We start from the raw sequence: 22,339 nt of genomic DNA, 5'->3' as shown, positions 1-22,339 counted from the left end.
AGGCTTCTCAACTACGTCGCCCGGTAGGCCTTTGGTTCCTGCCTGGGGCCGGGGCCTCTGACTGTGGAAGTGCAAGGTGGGGGGCTCCCGGGAAAGGGGTCAGGCGGTTGCGGTAGGGCGGTCCGCCTTTCACAGACCCCAAGGGCGCTAGTCAGCCCGTGTTCAGATGAATTGCTCAGGCCAGACCCCTCTGCCAGCGCCACCTGCCCCGGCGCCCCGGCCACAGTGTCCAGGGCCTGGTGTGCACCTGCCACCTCTCACCCAGCCGGGATCCCCTCAGTCCGCGGCTGGCGTCCCCTTCCCCTCTCCCTCCCCCTAGTCCTCTCCTCCCGGGCTTCCTCTCCTCGTCCGCCGGCCCGTCCCCGCCCCTGGGCGGGCTGTGTCCCGGGCGGGCGGGGTCTGCGGACCCGGACGGGGGCGGGCGCCTGGGAGTGGGGCTGGGGCTGTCCTCCGAGCGAGGCTGCAGCCCGCGTCCCCCTCCCCGCTTTCCCTGCCCCGCGACCCCGGGGCTGCCCTGCTCTCCCTTTCCCGCTCCCTGAGGACCAGCTCTGTGGCGTGGGCGCTGCTACCTGGGCTGAAAGCCTCTGGCTCTAACGCCCAGCTTCTCCTGGTGGAGTCGGGAAAAGGGAGCGTCACTGCTAAGCGAGGTTCTGTCTACCCCCTCCATGTTTCTGCCGCAAGTAAGTACTTTTAACACTTTCAGGTGTTATGATGGCGGTGCTTGTTGATGTCACGTGTTTTTATAGTGAGAGGGATTGCAGTGGTGAAAGCAGGGCTTGGTTCTGTTAAAAATGAGCTGAAGGCATGAGGCTGTGACATCCTCCTTCCTTCCCTCTCCCAGGGTGAAAGGAGTGACCGTCGATTTTAAAAAGATAGTTACAGTCCCTAACTAGCCCAGCCCAGCTAGTGTGTGTTTACAGGAACAGCACCACCAGAGGCCTTGGAGACCCAGGGATATTGCAGTCCTAAAGTGCTCCTGGCATAGTTTGGCTTGTTTAGGTTTTTTGTTTTTCTTAAATTGTGGGACAGACTAGTGTATAAACTGAAAAATAATTGTCAAGAAATAATTTTCATAGGACAGTTTTATTGTGATATAGTTCACACACCATGAATTCCATCCATTTAAATGGTACAATTCAGCAGCTTTTAGCATATTCACAGTGGTGCATCCATTATTATTCCAGAACGTTTTCATCACTTCAGAAAGAGCAGTGGAAATGAATGACCTATCCACCCCTCCCAAGTGGTGGTTCTAAAGAAATTTCTTGGCTATTCCTGACCATAAATTAACTTGTTATATTCCAAGAAAAATCTGGTAGGAATTCTAACAAGAATTGAAATGAATCTGTCTATCAAAACAGGAAGAATTTATACCTTTATGGCATAAACTTCTTCTACCCATGAATATATCTGGGACCCTATCTTTGCATCTGACCGGAGCCTGGCCCATGGGAAGTCCTCACTACTTTTTGGGCTTGTGAATGATGAGATTCTATACATTGTTAGTTGCAACTGTAGCCTTTCACAGAAGAGAAAAGTAACCTCAGTGAAGCAAGTGACTCTCTGATGGTCAGAAAGAGTGACAGCGAGTGCTGGAGTGATCCAGTGGACTTGGTGTTTGCAGCTAGATTTCTCGACCACCTACAGTTAAGGGGATTAGAGAGTTCTTTTATTTTTTCTTAATGGCGTTGCATTTATTTTTACTTATTTTTTAAAATTATTTTTTATTTAGGTGTAGTCAATTTACAATGTTAGTTTCAAGTGTACAGCAGAGATTCAGTTATAAACATATGCATATGTATATATATATGTTTTAGATTGTTTTTAGTATAAATCACTACAAGAAATTGAATATAGTTCCCTGTGTTATATAGCAGGTCCTTGTCATTTATTTTATATTTACTAATTTGTATCTGTTAATCCCCCCTTTCCTGCCTGCTAAACACAGTTTGCTTTCTATGTCCATGAGTCCATTACTAGGAGCACCTTTTTCCCTAGTAATATATGCTCTTTTGCTGCTTTCAGTTTCAGTAATACCATCTTATCTGTGGGCGCTTTTCTTCTGGTGGCCTTAATGTGGTTTGCACACGTGGTAATAGAGATCTGTATTTGGGAGAACCCCAGGCCTCGTGTAGTCCCTGGTACAGAGTGCCCACTGAATTGATGCTTGAACTGGGAAAAAAGCACAGTAAATGTTGGAATTTCCACTATGGTTGAGAATTCTATAACCTCTTTTGACAAACTTAATATTGGCTGCACCCATTCTGGGTAATTTGGTGGAAATTCATGTTATGGTGGTGAAGAGACGGGGCCTTGTATGCTTCTTCTCTTTCTGTTTTCTAACACTCATTCTCCTGGGCCTTCCAGATCCTCCCCTAGAAGTGCCAGGTCTGGCTTGGTGCTGCGCTGAGGCAATATTTGTTAATAAGGCCCTTTCCTCATATCTTCTGAGCCTCCGGTTCTTTCTCTGCACAATGAGGGCTTAGACTAGATAACTACTTTCCAGTTTCTTTTAAAGCCATGTTTCCTTTGAGAAACAGAAAATGTAAATCTCTCCTCTCAAACCAACCCTTTAGATTTTGAAAAGTCCTCCAAGGAGTGACATAGCTCTTTGTGGAAAATGAATGTGATTGTGATTCCAGGTGACACAGAAAAGACTATTCAGAGATTGATTGCAGGGAGAGGGCAGGAAAGGGGCAGTATGTCACACTTTCTAGTGTGAGCACTGGAGCAGGGGCTTGGATTTAAATACGGTGTCTGACGTGGCCTCTCTCTAATCTTGTAGAATGTGATAAACTTCTCTACCTCAGTTTCTTGATGTGTCAAGTTGGGGTGATAATATTTTAAGGCTTTTGTGAAACATTATGCACATAAGCCATTTGTGTATGGGTAGAAACAAGACCTGCTAGGGATTCAGGGATTTGTTTAAAAAAAAAAAATCTTGTCCATAGCACTCTGTCTGTGTGTATTTAGTAGTTCCTGAAGGGTGAGGGTGAGTCTAAAGTCCATCGTGGGACAGGTGGCCCATGGTTATCTGTGCCCCTGAATGCCCCCTCCTCCCCAGTCCTCTTCCTCTGTCCAGGATGAAGTTCCCTAGTAGATTTACTCAGAGGTCTTGTGAAAATGGCTATTCATTTTATTGTTTCACCAAGAAGGGCTGCCATCATGATCTCTGTGGTCAGGTTTTGAAGGGCTGCCATCATGATATCTGGTAAGAATTCTATGGAATTGGGTGTTTCTATTTAATGAAAAGAAAAAAATTACAAATAGAAAATTAGAACAAGGGTGGTCACATGGGCTCTTGGAAGTGGACACCATTAGCTTTGTTAGCTTCAGGTGCTGTGGCCTGTTGCCACGAGGACCCATTATCTTGCACTGAAGTTGGAGGTACCAGTGGGTTCAGTGGGAATGTTAACTGGGTGCATTTCATGATCTGGGCATTGTCCTATTTCTACTGTGTGTTCCTTATTTGAGACAGTGAGCTCACCTAACCTCGAAAACCTCTTTAAAAAATTAGACTTTTTATTTTGAGATGTAATGTAGATTCCCATGTGGTAGTAAGAGATTATATGGAGAGGGCCTATGGACCCTTTGCCCAGTTTTCCTTAATGGTTCCATCTTGCAATATTGGGGTACAATTCATTACTGACTCACTAATAATTTGAGGTTTGTGTTATTGCCCTCATTTCTATTCACGATTAAATTGGGGCTTAGAGAAGCACACAGGCCTGCCCAGGTCACACACATTGTTAGTGCAGAGTCTGGTGAACGTGGGCTTGGGATTATCAGGAAGTATCATTATGATGGTCTTTGGCAGGGAGCAGCATTCACTTTGCTTGTTTATTCATTCATTCAAGAAACATTTATTGAGTGAATTCTGTGGGTCAGATGCTTTCTTAGGGTTATCTGATTCTTCAGCAGTACTGAGAATCAGGTAATGTTTATATTTTTTAAACTGAGAAAATTAGCTCTGAGAGGTTATAACTCCCCCAAAGGAAGAATAGCTCATAAAGGGGGGATAGTACATTTGTACAGTCACCACTTTTTATGCAGGTGGTACCCTAGGCGTTTTACATTTGCAAACATCCGTAATCCAGATATATTCTTGAAAAGCAAGGATTTTTTATAATTGATGTATAGTCAAGTTTACGATGTTGTGTCAATTGCAAGGTGTTTTTTGACTTTTGAATTAAAAATACTTTTTCAGGAGGGAAATTAGGTGTATTTATTTGTTTGATTTTTTAAAATGAGGTACTGGGGTTTGAACCCAGGACCTCGTACATGCTAAGCATGTGCTCCACCAATGAACAGTACCCTCTACCCCAAGGCAAGTTTTCTTATCCATTACTATGAAGCTAAGGGGTTCAAATAAATTGAATAGAATTCCAGATCTTTTGATCCTACTGTGGTCCTTTTCTTTATATTCTGCTGAAGGGGATTGGGGAAAGCATATCCTTTGTTCATTTCTTTATTCAGCATTTTTGAGTAGTGACTTTATATCAGAGCCTTGCTAGGTGCTTGGAAATATAAAATAAGGAATGACCCTTCTCTGCAGGGGCAGGAAGCCTAGACCAAAAACTGGGTAATGTGATCCGAGCTACAGTAGCCATGTGCAGACTCTGAGGACAAACTGTACCCCCGGATTTGCTTTGGCTTCCCTTGCCTTCTGGCTGGTACACACCAGGTCACCGCAACCCAGATGGGCCCATAGCACACAGCAGAGTATGTACCTCGATCTCCTCTCCTGTCTCGGCAGGGCCTGCAACATGAGCATCCCTGACTACGTGCAGTGTGCTGAGGACCACCAGACTCTTCCCGTTGTAGTCCAAACCATGGAGATCATCTCAGAGGAGAATTTCTTTTGCATCTATCAGCTACTCACCTCGGTGAGCCATATCAGCCCATGTGGCTCCCAGTGGACACTCTGTATTCACTACAGGCACCGCTATGTGCCCAAGAATGGGTGGAGCGTCTTCCAGAAACACCGCAAGGTCGTGGGCCTTGTCACCATTACCGACTGTCTCTCTGCCAAGGCCTTGGAGAAGCTCCACGTGCAGAGGAGCTGTATGGCACCTCGATAATGACTCTCAGCTCTTTGTCTTTGTACTGCATGTGGAGGAAGTCGAGCAGCCACGCACCGACGTTGCCTTCAAATTTAGAGGACTGCAGGGTGGTGGAGAAGAAGATCAAGGACTTCACTGAGTCACTCTTCATCTTGCTCAAGTCCAAGTGGCTGGATGGTGGCCCCAAGAATTCTGGGGACAAGATCCCCCTCCTCTGCATCCTGTTTGAGAAGGAGGACTTCATGAGACTGGACACAGACAGCAGGTAAGTTTACCTGGAGGCCAGTCCACCCTGGCTGTGTGCCGGATTGCTTCCCTACATCCAGAAAGGGATCAGCAAGGAAGAAGTCTGTCTTGTAGCCAAGGGGGGATGGAGATGCAGCCCGCCGGTTTACAGACATTTCAAAGTGAATCCGCCTTTGTTTCAGAGAGATCCTTTTAGGGTTAGTGTGGACACTTACTCCCGCTTTACAGCCATGACCATGGTGGGACCCCTGGGGATGCTGTCCAATAAAGTAGCCAAAGCCACTGATGCTAGGAGCACTGGGGAGGAGGCTGGACTGAGCTGAGATGTGCTGTAGGTCAAATGCACATCAGACACTGAGGCTTGTCTAGTAAAAGTATATAAACTATCTCTTTACTTCCTATATTGATTACATGTCAAAATGATAGTATTTTACATACAGTAGATTAAGTAAGATCTGTTCTTAAAATCAGTTTCTAGTATTTGTTTTTTGTTTGTTTGTTTCTTTGTTTACCATTTTAAACGTGGCAAATGGGAAACTTTCTTTACATGGCTCTCATTTCATTTCTGTTGGGCAGCCTATCCTGGGACAGTCTCATCCCTTTGCTTATAGATGAGATGCTGAACCCTGAGAGGCAGAACGAGGAGCTGGTTGAGCTGGGGCTGGAGCCGGTGCCTCCTGCCTCCCAGGCCCAGCACCTATTCTGCTCAGGCCCTCTCTTCTTGCCCGACAGCCTCCATGCCAAGTTATGACATCAGAAACACCGCCGGGGACTTCCGAATGAACTCCTTATGCAGGGAAAGGCGTATCACGGTGTATGGGACAGAGCAGGGAAATGTTCATTCTCAGTTTGTCCCTGTGATTAAGTCAACGGCCCCACATTGCCTCGGAAGTACAGACGAGCTCTTTTGGGCTGCCTACCCCCCCAACTTCAGCTCTGTTTCCCGGTGTATCTGTCGTGCTGTCCCTCAGGCAGAAGAGGGTGAGATGCCTTTTCCGAGACGTGGAAACCTTTGCTGGGGAGAGTGAGGGAAGCTGTGTTCCCCCGGCCTACGGCCTCTGTCCTTGAGTCTGGAGAGGGCTCATGGTGGTCCCACAGGTGACGGTCGGAGAACCTGGCACATGTTTCTGGGCCCGCTGTGAAGGAAGTGCTCTGTGATTCTTGAACTTAGCTAAGATCAGATCCTACTCTCTGGTTGTTGGTAAGTTGGAGGAGAAGATGCTAGAGAATTGATAAAAAGAATGTCTAGACCAGCCCTGTGTGTGAGAAGCACAGGGGACACGAGTCCCACCTGCGAGAGACAATGTAGCGGGCTCTGGATGAATTTTCTGTTCCTCCCAGATATACCTCTATGACTTAAGGAAGGGGAGAGGCATGTTGTAGCCATGATCTGTACTTGTCCTCTCAGGGCCCTGTGATCTACATGCCCGCACTCCCCATCTGCTTCTTAAGATGAGCTGGCATGTTTAGGAGCCTGGGCACTGCTGAGGGCATAGCTGCCAGCACCGTGCTACACCAAGTCTGGTTCCGTTCACCTCTCCTGTCCACCCCTGCTGAGGCCCCAGGCATTAGTCAAGGTAGGTGCATCGGTGCAACATAAGCAGGGACCACTTCTCCCCCTGGACAGACCGGTGAGTGAGCAGTGGAAGCCTGGAGCCCTGCCCCAGCCCCCATGCCAGTGCCTCCTCTTTTGTCATAGGAGGCACTGGTGACATTTTTGCTCAACAAATGCTTGTCTCTGAGTCTGCAGCCCCACCAGAGAGAATGCCATATTGTTTTTGTCTTTTGAAGTCTGCCCTTGGGACTTGGCGGAGTAGCCGGATGTGTAATTAGCCCACAGTGGTTGACACTGTCCCCATTGTTTACCCAGAACCTCGTGTACCAGGCATGGCTCCCAGTATCGAAATACAGCAGCGCATTAAACCTCCCTCCTTTTGGGTCTGTCTGTTCTGGTACCATAAGGGCTCAGCCAGCTTCTGAACGTCAGTGAGATAACGCAGCCAGTGAGCTCGGGTCAAGCACATTCTCCTCCAGTCACTTTTACCCCATTGTTGCTTTTAGTATTCCACAGTCATTAATTATTTAAACAATTCTTTGGTACAGGAGCAGAGCCTAATTCTCTCCTGCTACTCTTGGTGGAAGTGAGTAAAACGGTCCAGACTGAAATGCGACCACAATTTGTAGCTCAAAAGCTGCCTAGAAGCTTGTAGGTTGAATTTTGGTTAGGGGCGCTGACCACGTTGGGGTCCCCCGGCAGCGCCGCTCCCCTCAGGCCCCTGCTTTCCCTGGAGCAGGAGGTGAGGGTGGGTCTCACCATCCCCTCGTCCCTGGCCTCACACACTCACGTAAATTCTTGTACATGCTGTCAAAATCATTTTTGTTCTTGTGTGTTTCTAGTTTTCTCTTGTTCCTCTTTTCCTTTTTCTTTATTCCTTTTTCAATTGTACTGCCCAGTGAGCATGTAGTTGCATCTGAAAATGTGGGCTGTGCACACCCTGCATTGGAAATAGCCAGATTGCCCTCCATACTGTCTCCATCGCTTTAAAAAGCAAAATCTTAACAGCTGTCTTGATCCATGTATTATCCTAGTCATTTTGTATTTTCTAATGTTTTGGAATATTTGCTTTGTTAGCACATTACCCACTGGTGTTAGATACCTGTTAAAATCCTTGCTTTGAGGGACCTGTTTGGTCCTCCTTTTATTTGGTGACAAATGCCCCCTTATTAAATTTGTTTCATTGTTTTGAATAAGTGAGATGCGAATTGATTTAGGCGGCTGCTGAGGGATTCTTTTCATGGAGTATTTAAACTTGTAAAGTCAAATTCTGCAGCATCTTGCTCGATTCCTGCTTTTACACAAACGTGCTCGGCCCACGGTTCCTGGCTGTCTCTGTGTGACGTGCGTGACGGCGCTTCCTGGCCGGTGGTCACTGGTGAGGAAGTGGCCGGCTCGGGGGTGAGCAGATGCAGGGGACACTGTTGGAGGAAGCAGTCACTGTTTGGTTGTTTAATTTTTTTTTTTTTTGCATTCAACTTCCCCGTGCCATTTACTTTACTTTGCCTTCATAAAGGGGCAGAATTGGGTGTAAAATCCATGACACTATTTGTTCCCTTTACGAGGCTGGTTTTTCTGGGTATCAGGACAACATGACCTTCTCCTAAGTAGCTGGCTCAGCTGGATCTGTTGGACACAGGGACAGCTAAAAGGGCCGTAGTTTCCTCTCTGCTCCAGCCAGTGGGCATTCAGAGCTGGGTCTGTGGTTTGCCTCAGCAGCCGTGCAGACCTCCCTGCCCCGGCCTTTACATTTAAGCCATGTTGGCAGTAAAGAGTTGAATCCGTTTCTGTTGCAGCTGACATCCACCACTGACAGCCGTGTCGTTAGTTTGTGGTAGTCAGTCTCCAACACCCCAGACAACCGTGAAGGAAGATGATTTGGCCGACCTAGGACCCTGGATTCTCACCCTCACCATGGTTCATCTCACCCGGTGGAAGGGTTTGGCCGCCACCATCATGCTGACCATGAGGCCTTGTTTCTCCTTTCATGCTCTGGTCCAAATGTGGACACTTCATTTTTCACTGAATTTGTCTCGCTTGAGACAGGCAAGAATATCTGAATGAGTCCATCACATTCTGGGTGGGGAACAGAACAGAAGTAAGTGTCGCAAGTAGATGGAGTCTAGGCTGTCCGGGTTGGAAAATGCAGGCTGGGATCTGTGATGGCCGGGCTGTACCCTGGACACAGGTCTTTCCCGTGGCTCCCGAGAGCCCAGGAGTTGGAGTGAGAACAGCCTTCCCTGGGTTCCCCATCCTCATCTGCTCACTGGCAAGTGTGTCTGCTAATTAGGAGCTCCCCCAGACCTCGGGCCCTTCAAAGCTCAGACCACGGGAAAATCTTGAGTCCCTTCTCCTGGGCCTCCTGTGTGAGAATCCAGTGCCTTCTGAGGTGACCAGCGGCAGTAGATGCCTCCACCTCCAGGGAGCACCCTACGGCGGACTGTTAGTGAACCATGCTGTGAGCTTGTGGGGTTCCGGCCATGGTCCCTGCAAAACCACACTTGAGATCGGCTTATTGGCGAAAATAACAAGACTGATTCCAGGGCAGGGCCGGGGGGAGGGAACAGTGGAAATTGAATGTGACCTGAGACAACTAGGTGGGTGCTGGGGCTGTTACTAAAATGGGGAGTCTGGGAGGTCCCTGCCAGGAATCGAATTCCAGAGTAAATGGTGGACATGAGGCATTTTTAAGATGCCATTTTTCATCCAAGTTAGGACTTCAAAGAGGCACTCGGCTCTATGAGACTGGGGCTCATGTGAAGGAGCTGGACTAGAGATACAAGTTGGGAGTCGTCATTCTTAGCTGGTGTTCACAGCCTTGCATGTGAATTAGATCATCTCGAGAGCTGCAGACTGAGGCTGAGGGAGGGGAGGGCTGTGCCTCGGTTGGAGGAAAGCCCAGACCATGCAGCTTTGGTGTGTCAGCCAGCGGCGTTTGTCATTTTCAGAGCAATCCCATTTATCCTTAAGGGGCCTGGGGGTCAGCAGGGCCAGCCAGAAAGAAATCCAAAGGGAGAGTCTTGGCCACGTGTGTGTCTTGGGAAGGTGCAGAGGCTGCAGGATCCAGAAGGTTAGAATCCTCAGAAGCTGGAGTTGGAGTGGGGAGAAGGTATTCACAGTCACCTGTGAGGGAGGGAGGGAGGCCTAGGGAGTCCCCACCCTACCGGACTTGCTTTCCCATGAACAGAAGGCAGTCAGACAGAGGATCTGAGGTAAGAAGGATGGGCACTGGGAGGGGAGCCAATCTGGAGAATGGTGCTTGGAAAGTTCTGGAATAGTCTCCCTGAAAAATAGAGTTAAAAATACCCAGACTCTTAAGAATATTGTTAGTGACTTGGTAGGAGGCAGTTGTTTTTCTGGCCTCCTAAGTGTAAGTCATGTATCCAGGGATACACAGAAGATACGGGCAGTCTGTTCCGGGGGCTTGATCCTTACCAGGGGGATCAGTGCAAGTTTAAAGGGGCAGAAGGGCAGCGGAGGGAAACTAGCCAGGCCCCGTATCAGGTAGCAGTCGGCCGCCCTACTTGCGTATTGCATTCACATCCATGACTCCCAGCTGGGCGATGGCAGCCCCCTTTTGAAGATTGGGAAGCCTTCTCAGAGGGGTTAAGGAATTGGTTTGTTTAGCGGTTGATAAATGCTGTAGCAGGATTCAAGCAGAGCCTTGTCAGACTTCAAGGGCATGTTCTCTCTACTGTTTCCAGTACTTCCCTGTTATACCTGGAATGGTGAAGTGGGTCAGATTTGGAGCCTTTCAGAAAAAGTATGATTTAAGTGCCTCAGGACTGTTTCACAAAGCTCAGCGTTCTTTGATGGTTCTGAAGCACGCAGTGCTTTTCGCCCCACAGAGGTAACGTCTAACTCCATTGTCGATGATGTGGTTGCAAATGATATACAGGTGTAAAACCACACTTCGCAGCTTCTAAAGGGAAACTCTCCAATTCTCCCTTGGTCGGCTTTCTTCCACGGGGTGTAACTGTGCTGCAGCGTAAGCCTGAGCTTTCCGTATGGAGTGAGGTTTTAATATCCGATGTTAGCATAAAACGGTCAGATGAAGAAAACCGACGTTGACAATTTATTTTTGGGTTTAATTAGTCAAGATATACTATCAGTTAATGGCCCATATAGCAAATGAAATTCAGTATAGGACATTGCATTTCTTGCTTTCTATTTAGAGTTCTCTTACAGAATAAGGTTGCCTGCTTTGGAACATCAGCTTCACCACCACAGCACCTATCAGTGTGTTGGTGTGATTGCATTTCCAGAGTGAATCTAATCTGGGCTTCCTCAGCCCCAAACACTCCAGTGCAGAATCACGGGCCATCTGTTAGTCACGCAAATACTTCTAAATTTATATGATGCCAGAAAAGAAAGAAGAGAGAGAGAGAGAGATTGCCTTTATCAAAGTTCCTTTCAGTTCTAACTGCAAACTGTTGTTGAGCAGCTCTTGTTTCCTTTGGATATGAATATATACATTTCTTTGCATGTAACCTGGGTTTTGGACTAGAACACCAAGTTCTTGCTGTCCACAAGCCACAAAAATAGTAGCCAAATTGCACACGTGTGAAATAGTTTATACTTTTTTCTGAGAAAGTATCCTTGAATTTGGGACTTGGACTGTGATTTCTGCTTTTTGCTTCCCTCAACCGTCTTGTAATCTCTCACTCCTTCCCACGTGGTTCCCAAGTGTTCGTGGTCTCAAAGGAGCGGGCAAACACCCAGTTGGTCACCATGTACTGCTGCTATAGATAGAGCCCAGACAAGACCTAAAGGATATTATCGGAGAGGAATTCCTGGAAGAAATGGGCTCTACATTCAGTTGTGAGGACAGAGTAAGAGTCAGCCAAGAGAAGGAGTCAAGAATGTGGCTCAGGTCGCAGGTGCAGCCCGGGCAGAGGCCTGGAGGCTTTTGGCGTGGGGACCCGTGGAGAGTGCCCTGTGCGGTCCAGGGTGGAGGGAGCCCCTGCTGGGGAGGACACTGGAGAGAGTCCGGGATGTAGGGCTTTGGAAGAAGTTGAGTTTTACTAGAACTGACACAGTAGGCAGTGAAGGGTGTCAACAGAAAGTGACCCTCAGGAAAGGTACTTCTGGTTTTGCTTCTGATATTCTACAGACAGAAGGATCGGGACGGGCGAGAGCAGGTATGTCTGTCCCTTTGAGACCCAACCGGTCATTCATTTATTCATTACACGTGCACTTCTGTGAGTCTAGGGGAGAGAGGGTGTAGCCACATTAGTAAGCAAAATGTATTTGCTTCTTGAGAGCTTAGCATTGTCAGAAGTTTACTTAGCCTAGAATGTTCTAGGAAGAGAGGAACAAATTGTGGAGGTTGGAGGGAGGGAAGGCTTCCTTTGGAAACAGTCAAAATGAGACTGGAGCAAGTGGGAAGTAGGAGCAGGTCAGGGGCCCCTGTGGTCACTGGGGACCTGTGTACTTAGGTGAGGATGGGCGAGCAGGGTCTGGGGTTGGGCTAGAACTCTAACAGGGAGCCTCTAAAGGGTTTGAAGTGGGGGTTGATGTAATCAAATTTCTGATTTGGGAAGGCTGCCGTGGCTCTCTGTGTTTGTATAGCGGGGAAGAGGGGGTGGGTGCCACCAACTGGGGGATCATTAGAAGACAATTCACAGGCTGGGATATGGGCATCGGGGCTACTTGGGGATGGCAGGGGCAGTGTGGATGCCGGCTTTCCTTATGGGGGGCTTGTTAGCGGGCCACCCTAGAGGCATTTTGTGGCTGGAAGAAAACTGATGGAGGCCGCCAGGTGGATTTTCCTCTTCTCTCCTTCCCTGCCTAGTGTGATGATCTTAGCTCAGCCAACATTTGGAAAAAAAAGAGCTAATTTCCAGGGTTGCCCAGGACTTTGTAGAGCTCGTTCGATTGAGATCTGATCGGATTTAGGTTTGTGTTCAGATCTGGATGTTCACTTAGCTAGAAACGTCCTGTCATTTCGATTTCCATAGGGGTTTTTTACTTCATAAAGATTGCTTTCTTGGTGAGAGGAAATTTAATACAGCTGTTGTCTTTTTCAAAAAAATCTATCATTTAAGAACTTTAATATTCAAAAGAAAAGAAATATATAAAATTTTTAAGGAAGTCTTTGGTGTAGTTTCTTTGCATTCTGAGCTAATGTGAAGTTAGAGCCTTTGCATTACTTAATAGCACATCCTTGTCAGTATTTAAAGAGCTGATAGTGGGCGCCCCAGGCCCCACCTCTCAAAGAATCGTTAAAGTTTGCTCTGAAATAGTGAGGTCATAAAGGTCTTGTTTTCAGAAACCAAACGGTTTATAATACGCAGCATAGCCACATTTATAAAATAATAATTAGTTCAAAATTAAGAAAGTGGAGGATAATTGATTTTTTTTAAAGCCTATACATAAACTTTCTTGTGCTAATGTTGCAACTGGAAATTTTGAAAAGAAAAATCCTACTGCAATATCATCTACGTGGAATACATATATGAGTTTCACGCTTGAAAAGTAACTGCGCAGTGGTTTTCAAAGTCAGGAGCATTCCAGCTCAGATACTGGCAGTGATGGTTGCTGGTTTTCAATGGAAGAGCCTAAATTTGCCTTCTTAGCTTTTTTATTTTTGTATTGAGAGGGTTGATTAGTGCTTTGCGAGCATGATTTTGGGGCAAATTGAGGGCAGATGTCGTGTACAAACAGTGAGATATTTCCATGCATTTTATTTTCTGGACATCACCAGGGCACATGTGGGGTTTGTGCCTGCAGGCTGGAATGCTGCAGGACTCCCTAATCCATCACCATTATGTCCTGGAGCTGCTCAGGTCATTGAATGATTTTCTGTTGCTTGGAGGAAAGGTGGTCTGATGGAGGTGATCAGATGTGCAGTTAAAGTGCTATTACTTGAAATATGAGTAACCTAGAAACATTGCTCTAACAATACAGGATGAGGGAGGAGAATTGTCTGAGCTACTTGCAGTGGGGAGTCTTCTCAGGTTTCTCCCACACCGTGACTCCTGCCAATATCCGCCACAGTCCTGCACGGTAGTTCTGCCGAAGCAAGCAAGCACTTTGCTCAGAAACGCACTGAATTTCCTTGTGCCTCTGTTTGTTGGCTTTTTTTTGAAAGCACATTTTGCCCTTTGCTTAAATGCCATCCATGCTAGTCAACTCTTACACTCATTTTTCTGGAACTCGTCCATAAATAGCTGCTGAATGGATGAACAGAATGTAGTATCTCCATGTAGTGGAAGATTATTCACACGTAAGAGTGAATAAAAAAGAAAAAAAAAAGAGGAAAATGAAAAAGGCCACCTGATTTTGGAAGTCCACCCTGACTGTTCAACCCACACTTTTCCCTTTGAAACCCAATCACTTATGCTCCACTCTACTCTTTTTGATAGTGCTTACCACCTTCTAATAATCTTTGACGTTTTCAAAAAAAAAAAAAAAGAAAGAGATGCTGATACCACTTCAAAATATACAAGCCTTGATAACAGCTTGTTAATTGAAAGGAAGCAGACACAAACGGTCAAATATTGTTGATTTCAGTGATCTGAAATGCCCAGAAAAGGCACATGCAGAGGCAGAGAGCAGGTGATGGTTGGAAGGGGCTGGTTGGAGGGGGATTAGGGAGTGACTGCTAGTGATAGGCGGATTCTTTTGGGGTGATGAAGTGTTCTGGAAATAGAAGGTGATGAGTGCTACACAACCGTGAGTTTGCAGAAGACGGCTGAGCGCTGTGTCTGGGAGTGCCTGTTGTTGGGGCATCTTTATTTTGTTCTCATCCTGCAATGTGAAGAGCCATCTTCTGCTGTGGCTGTTCTACTCCTGTGAGTGGTGAGGGTCAGAGACTTTGCAGAGTCATGTTTCTTTTTTCCCCCTGGGTGAGTGTAGGCAAAAAAAGATTTAAGCCTAAGAAAGTGCTCCATCTGCAGAAATGTCTTTTTGTTTTGCATGGTGTAAAAACCTTGAGAGCTTTTAATCGTTGAGGCCAGTCTGTGGGAGGAAATAGCCCGTGAAGCCTGGGTGAGCCCGGGAAGCACCGTGCATCTCTCCCAGACACGGGTGGGGATTTCACCCTCGTTCAGGCAGTGAAGGGCCCAGACCCGTGAGCAGACTTGACAATCGTGAATATTTACGTGTATCCGCTGCTTCATCTTGGATATTAATTTCAAGCTGAGTCAGTTTGTGGCGGCAGCCTCATCCTACATCAGGAATTTATAGTATCTGCTCTTTGAGGTGAAGACCTGACAGACTTGATTATTTAACAGTCTGCCTTGAATTGATATCTCACATTCCTTTGTCAAAAGCAAAACAGCAGAAATACAGACGTCCTTTAATGCCAATGTGACCTGGAACGGGATTAGCCTCTGTGCCTCAGTCGCCTTATCTGTGAGTGGGTAAGATGATAACAGTGCTTCCCTCAGAGGAGCTGGTGAGGGGAGAGTCAGAAGCACAAATGGAGGACTTACACGAGGTGCTCATGAATGACCTAGTTTAGTGCTGTCAGTCTGGTGAGGCCTCAGGGGCAGAGATGTCAGAACAGAGCAGTCCTAGCAGGAGGTCGATCCCTGATGGCAGCTGTTATGATCAGTATCACCACTGTTGATTATCAGGTAGTTTATGACTTGGTAATATGAATTCATGAATAATGTTAAAGAACTAGACATCTCAGACCAGTTTACATAGTCCTCAAAATTTCCTCTGAGAAATAGATGGTATCTTCCCCATCTTAAATCTGAGATGATTCTCTAAAAACGTCTGTATTCCTCCATCTTTTTGCTTTAATTCCCCATTTCTTAAAAAGCAAAGTTTTTAAATGGAGTTACTGGGGACTGAACTGAGTGCCTCATGCATGCTAAGCACATACTCTCCCACATGAGGTATAACCTCCTCCCTGATTTTTTTTTTAATTTACTTTCTTAATTTACAGAGTTTAGAGGCCTCTAATTCTTTTTCTGGAGACTTGTCCATGAACCTGTAAATCTATAATTAATGGACAAAATTTGGTTTATTAAAGAAATCAATAGAATATTCTGCAATCCATCCAAAAAGAAATGCTCATTGACTTAAAATGTTTCTCCTTTAAGGTGATTTCTCCTTTGTGGTCTAGCTTAATTTATTAACAGGCATCCTCATCATCATAATGACCAAACTCGCTGTGAGTGGACACCTACCTAAGGCTAAAATGCTTTCCTCATGTTTTAGTTCATAGCAGGTGTTTGATTGTAGGTATCAGTGTCTCCTTTTTTGCAGCTGAGGGATTGAGAGATGGAGCAGCTTGTCCCAAATTACACGCAGCAGGCTGTGGCTAGCTCGGTGCTGGAACCCAGGCTGCACAGGATGCTTTCTTAATTGCTCCTCTAATCAGCCTCCCGTTAAGTGGTTACCCAAACACCTGTGACTCCATAAATGGCCGAGTTTAGTGATCTCAGCTTGATGATGCCTTCAAAGGAGAGACACCATTGAGAAGGTGAGACAGAGTGGCAGAAATTACAATTGTTTATTTTCACAAATTTTTAATTCTCAGGTAATTACTTAAAAAGTTAATTTTATATTTTAGTGCTCTGTAAGCACTAAAAACATAACATTAAAAATAATTATAGTGCAAAAGAGAAGTGGGCTCTGAAAGTTCAACCACTGCTATTGATGTTACTTGTTTTTCTCTAGTGGCCCTTATTGACAGAAATACTTACAAAGACTGAATTGGTTTTATGTAGTCTTAATATGGAAGAAAAGATTGTCAGTGAATATTGTAAGTAAAGTCTTTACTCTTTTCTTTCCTGTTGATGAATATGTAAGTTGTTTTCATGGCTTAAGTACATTTCCTCATTTGTGAAATTTTAGTAATATTGTTTAATTTGTCTGACTGTGAGAGGTAGATGCCTTGTATACAAAGAACCCAAGAGGTGCTTAATAAAAGTGTGCTGTCACAATGACAGAAATTTTAGATTGATCAACTCTGAATACTAAAGAGTGTCGCTTATTTCTGATGCATATTTAATAAGTACATGTATGATATATTTGAATATGGTTTAAAGTAACAAGGATTCATTTTTTTTTTTTTGGTGTAGTATGAAGTTTTAATGAAATCTGTATCATTCTACTGAGACAGGGACTAGTTAAATTGCCTTAATCAGATGACCTTGAAGATTATTTACACAGAATATGTATTGTTACAAATCAGAATTTATGTTGCCGTGTAACCATCCACTCAGATATTTAAATTCGTGGGATTCTGACTAGATCAATTAAGTTTAGTAAAATCCACATTGATCATTTTCAGGAAATAAGCTCCTCTCTTTTGTGATTAAAGAAAATTTTGATTTTTTTCTACACTCTTAACAGGTTTAAAATATCAAAACATTGATTTGACACGTTACTTTTTTAATAGAGAGAATAAAGCTCATGCTGTTTTATTATGTAAATAAATATTTTTGAATGTTGACAAACTTGTATGATATCCTGGATCTTTGAGAAATATTTTGCAAGATATTAGATAACCTACTGTTGGAAAAATACAAACGTGACTTTTATGAACATAGGCGTAGTACAGATCTGTTGGTTTTTGCTACAGTGCAAGACATGAGGCCTAGGATGTCTTTGCTGCCGATTGCCAGGAGGACACATTCCATGTCTCAGTTTCCCCTCCTGTAAAATGAAGTGGCTGAACTGGATTCTTTCCTCTTATAAGATGAGTTTCCTTAAGCCTATGTATTCTGTTTATATTCAGGAGTATTAGCAGTATCAAATTAAATACTGAATATCCCTCCCTTCCCCCGAATCAAAGTGCAGTATGTGCTACATAAGCTTTTAGTTATCTGATTCTCCTTTCTGATCCTACAGGCAATTTTTGTGTTGCATCTTTCCCGGCAACCTGGAAGGTCATTTTAGCCATAGGTGGCACTGTTGCAACTTCTTACAGTCTTAACTTTCCTGTTTGTAAAAGAAGGCTTAAATAACTTTATTTTATTTTGATTTCTTTACTTAATGCTTCAGAAGAGCCCAATGTCTTTTATGTGTGTCTACCTGGAAAAGTTATTCTGCTTATATCTTAGATTTATTCTGTCATCTCACTGTGAACATTTCAGACTTGCTGTGCAAACAATAGCAAAATCGGGCTTTTCTTCTAGTGTTAGAAACCAGTGAGCCGGGATTTTATAAAACAGCTAGAAGCGGCATCTGGACGACCTTAAAGGTGAAAAGTGTATTGAGTTCCCTGAGTTTTGACCCCGCCGCTGTGTGTTAATTGGTGGTAGGAGATTTGGTACATATAAGAAGGGGTGTAGTTTTTTGACTTGGGTTTGGTTGCACGTGCTGCCACTGGGCCACGTGAGCCTGAGACAGTTCGTTTTGAGTTTCTCCGTCGTCTGTGAGATGGGGACATTCATATATGAATTGTAGAATTGTGAGAATTAGAAATTATGTGCAGCGTTTACCACAGTGAGTATGTCAAGAGGGTTCTTAAACTTTAGCTGCTGTTTTGTGTGAAGCCATCATTTGGGAGTCTTTGGCAATTACTAAGAAACAGGAAAATAAGAAGAGCTGTTTTTATGATGAAAGATATTTGAGGAGGTTCCATAGTTCCTATACCCATAATTTAGCATCAGCAGAGTCAGGACAGTTACACAGTCGCCCTGAACCAATGTTAAGCCACAGAATTATTTGTTACTTCATATATTTTGGGGCTTAAGGAGATCCAATACTTATACACATGTTGTCTCCAGCAGCCAACTGAGAGATGACACAAAAGAGTAGACAGGCGATAAATGTCTTCTTTGTTACCGATGAAGCCACGTTCTTCATGAACTTCAAGGCTGTGGGAAAATGCGTGTCATGATACTGTGTCCCAGAAATACAGACTCACCCTGTCCCATGTAGCTCTGGGCCACAGCGAGCCTTCCCTTGAGAGGACCTGCCCCTTCATGCACAGGGCTTTCCTGCCATGGAGCTGAGCATCCCAGGTGCTTCCCAATGGTGACCAACACTGGAGTGAAAGGAAGGGTTTCACATGCCCCGCTTGTCTCCCCGGACTCACACCTCACTCTGTTAGTGTGATGAGTGCTAGCTGTGGGCCAGGGGCCAGAGGTGTGAAGGGAGAAGCACTCTCCATGGCCCAAAAGAGTGGTTAGGAGGCATCCCCTCCCTCAGTTTAAACAGGTGGTTGGATGGAACATAAGGGTACTCCCCAATTGTTTATAAAAGGAGAAATAAGGATGTTCTTTGGGACTTAGGCTAGCCAGGAAACACATAAGATGATTAGAGGGGAGACTTGTAAATCACTTTGATATTAAGTTGACATTTGTTGAACACCCAAAATGTGCTACATTCTTTTCTGAGAGTTTTACAGAAATGAATCCTTCAATCTTCTCAACAAGCGAGTAAGGAAGGTTTGATTTTTATCCCAGTTTTACAGTGTGGAAATTGAGGCACACAGAGGGTAATTAAGTTGGCAAAATCACAGAACTATTAAGTGGCAGAGCTGGTATTTAAACCCTGGCTGTCTGGTTTTGAGGCTCCCAGAGATGGGCTTTTTGTGTTTAGCGTTATCAGCATCCCTGAATCTTTGTACCTCTGTGCATCAGTTAGCCTAGAAAGGACAGGGAAAGGAGAGTTACATGGGTGCTCATAGTCATGTCTTGCCGCTGTCAACGGAGAGTGCACCGTGATTGGCGTTAATTGTCTTCTGGGCAGTAGATCTGTTCGTATAATAGAAATTTAGTTCATTGAGTTAATCTAGAAACCCTTCCTGCTCCGTTTCTGTCCATGCTTGCCGTGTGACTGCCTGCCCGTTATTGGGCAGTGGAGGAGAAAATGTACTCATGGTTGAACTCTGATATTTCAGTCTGGTTCATAGATTCACGTCTTCTGTTACATTAATAAGCTAAGTTTCTGGTTTTCTTCCATCAGTGTCTCATGACTTTGGTTAATGTGAAACCAGTCCATGGGAGCCCAGGGATGATGACGGTATAATTTCTGAGCACGCTGTGGCACTTCTACCCATGCAGACGTGGCTGAAGGATGTCCACCTTCCTCACTGATTTCCCCCAACAGCAGGGTCCTCTCCCACCCCTGGATGTGAGGTTGGGAGCTCTCTGAGTAGGCCAGTCAGAGGCCGAGTCCACCAATCAGAAAATGATGAAGTACCTGGAAGTGGGTTTAATAGAAGAAAAGGGCTTCCAGGTAGTCAGATGGGCTGTTCGAGTCCATTTGGTGAAAAGCTGTCCACTGTCTGTGGTTTAGCTACTTCTTTGCTATTGAAAATTCTGGAGTAGATGAAGGGATTTTAAAAAGCAGAAAGGAATGATTTCAGGTGGTATGTCCACACTGGTGAGAAGTGATGGATGACCACCAGTGTGAGGCATAGACAGAGTCTTACAAACTTCATAAAACAGCATTAAAAGCTCTGCCATCTGAGTGCACTTCATATGGGGTCCAGATCATCACTGGTCACGCAGTGAGGGCAAGTAACTGATGATGGCAGAAAGAACATGGACGCATCAAAAAGGTCTCGTTCACGTTCCCTGTTTAAGGGATGCGGCACAGTGTAATATATTTGAGCTGGTTTTTCACTGAAAAATTTTTAGTGTTTTCTGGGACTCCCCAGTACCCCAAGGGTCCATGCAGCTGGGTGTCCCCTCAGTGCAGCACTGTCAGCGCTTGCCCTGGGCTGATGTGGTGTCACACGGAGCAGGACGGTCAGCGTCCCCGGCTCCTCTGAGCTCCGTCTCCTCATCCGCAGAGCCGGGTTTCTCATCCGTGTCTACTTAGTAGGGTTGTTGAGAATCACACGTGAAGCTTCAGGGGTGACTTGTGGTTGTCTCTGTGATTGGCATATAGTGAATATTTGATAGAAACACTTCTTTTTTTAGTATAATTGTAGCACCTAGGGTGCAGTGGTTTTTAGTCTGCGTTTTTTTATAACTTTATTCTTATTTTTTTTGTTTTGCAACTTTGTTTATTTATTTTTATTTTTATTTTTTAACATTTTTTATTGATTTATAATCATTTTACAGTGTTGTGTCAAATTCCAGTGTTCAGCACATTTTTTCAGTCATTCATGGAAATATACACACTCATTGTCACATTTTTTTCTCTGTGATTTATCATAACATTTTGTGTATATTTCCCAGTGCTATACAGTGTAATCTTGTTTATTTATCCTACAATTTTGAAATCCCAGTCTATCCCTTCCCACCCTCTACCCCCTCCCCGGTAACCACAAGTCTGTATTCTCGGTCCATGAGTCTATTTCTGTCCTGTATTTATGCTTTGTTTTTGTTTGTTTTTGTTTTTTAGATTCCGTATATGAGCGATCTCATATGGTATTTTTATTTCTCTTTCTGGCTTACTTCACTTAGAATGACATTCTCTAGGATCATCCATGTTGCTGCAAATGGCATTATGTTGTCGGTTTTTATGGCTGAGAAGTATTCCATTGTATAAATATACCACATCTTCTTTATCCAGTCACCTGTTGATGGACATTTAGGTAGTTTCCATGTTTTGGCTATTGTAAATAGTGCTGCTATGAACATTGGGGTGCAGGTGTCATCCTGAAGTAGTTTTCCTTCTGGGTACAAGCCCAGGAGTGGGATTCCTGGGTCATATGGTAAGTCTATTCCTAGTCTTTTGAGGAATCTCCACACTGTTTTCCATAGTGGCTGCACTATTCTTATTTTTAAATATGCACTTAGTTTATTTATATTTTTGGAGGTACTGGGGACTGAAGCCAGGACATTGTGCATGCTAATCAGGTGCTCTACAACTGAGTAAAACACACCCTCCTTTTCTGCACTTGAATATAAATATTGCTATACACAAAATAGCTCTTAAACACCATCATGGGACCTAGTCACTGTATAGACAATTGAACACGTATGCTATTTCAATAGGAATAAATGTTGATGAGACATACATTTCTGAATCTGTTAATGTGCTTAAAAACGATCATAGGTAGTGATAAACACGAATCTTTGATCCAGTACTTCTTAGGGTCTGTTTTGCCATCAAGGGAAATTACATTCTACAGAGAAGGCTAATTGGGTCTCTTTGATATTTGGATGGTTTAGCAGATGATGAAGACTTTCAAAAGGTGAAAGTTTTGTATTTTAAATTAACTACAATGTTATCTTCTACAAGTTGTAAGTACTAAGCTTGTGAAGTGCTCAGTAATCCAGGGGGTATGTGTCTGTGTCTGTGTGAACGTTTGTGTGTGTGATATCAGGAAGATAGAAAGAAGTTCCATATAGACTTCTGATAACTTTCTCCTCCATTTCAAGGTGTAGGCATATATTTACATAAATAAATTGATATTCTTTTGTCATTTGGCATGTTGGGAATAAGACTTTCTCATACTTGTTTCAGAAGGGTTAGGGAGGTTGAGCTTAGGAAATGGGAGGAGATAGAGACAGGGAGGTTCTTTAAACTGTGCAGAATGAGAAATAGTAACTTTTCTCTTTTCTTCTAGAGCAAACTGGCACTGAATTGTAACATAATATTACTCAGA

General features: G+C 44.6%; 1 protein-coding gene across 1 annotated transcript in view; it reads left to right on the top strand.

Annotated features, from left to right (window-relative positions):
* The first annotated feature begins 408 nt into the window (after nucleotides 1-408).
* The window catches only part of LOC140687211 (uncharacterized), a 59,435-nt gene continuing 37,504 nt past the window's right edge, over nucleotides 409-22,339 (top strand). The window contains exons 1-2 of the mRNA XM_072943526.1: nucleotides 409-680; nucleotides 4,757-5,328. Coding sequence (XP_072799627.1) covers nucleotides 4,904-5,328 — 425 coding nt within the window. The 5' untranslated portion in view covers nucleotides 409-680; nucleotides 4,757-4,903. The remainder of the gene's footprint in view (nucleotides 681-4,756; nucleotides 5,329-22,339) is intronic.

Source organism: Vicugna pacos, chromosome 19 (assembly GCF_048564905.1).
Source record: "Vicugna pacos chromosome 19, VicPac4, whole genome shotgun sequence".
Lineage (NCBI taxonomy): Eukaryota > Metazoa > Chordata > Mammalia > Artiodactyla > Camelidae > Vicugna > Vicugna pacos.
The sequence above is the reverse complement of the archived record's forward strand: the minus strand, read 5'-3'. Positions and strand labels throughout refer to the sequence as shown.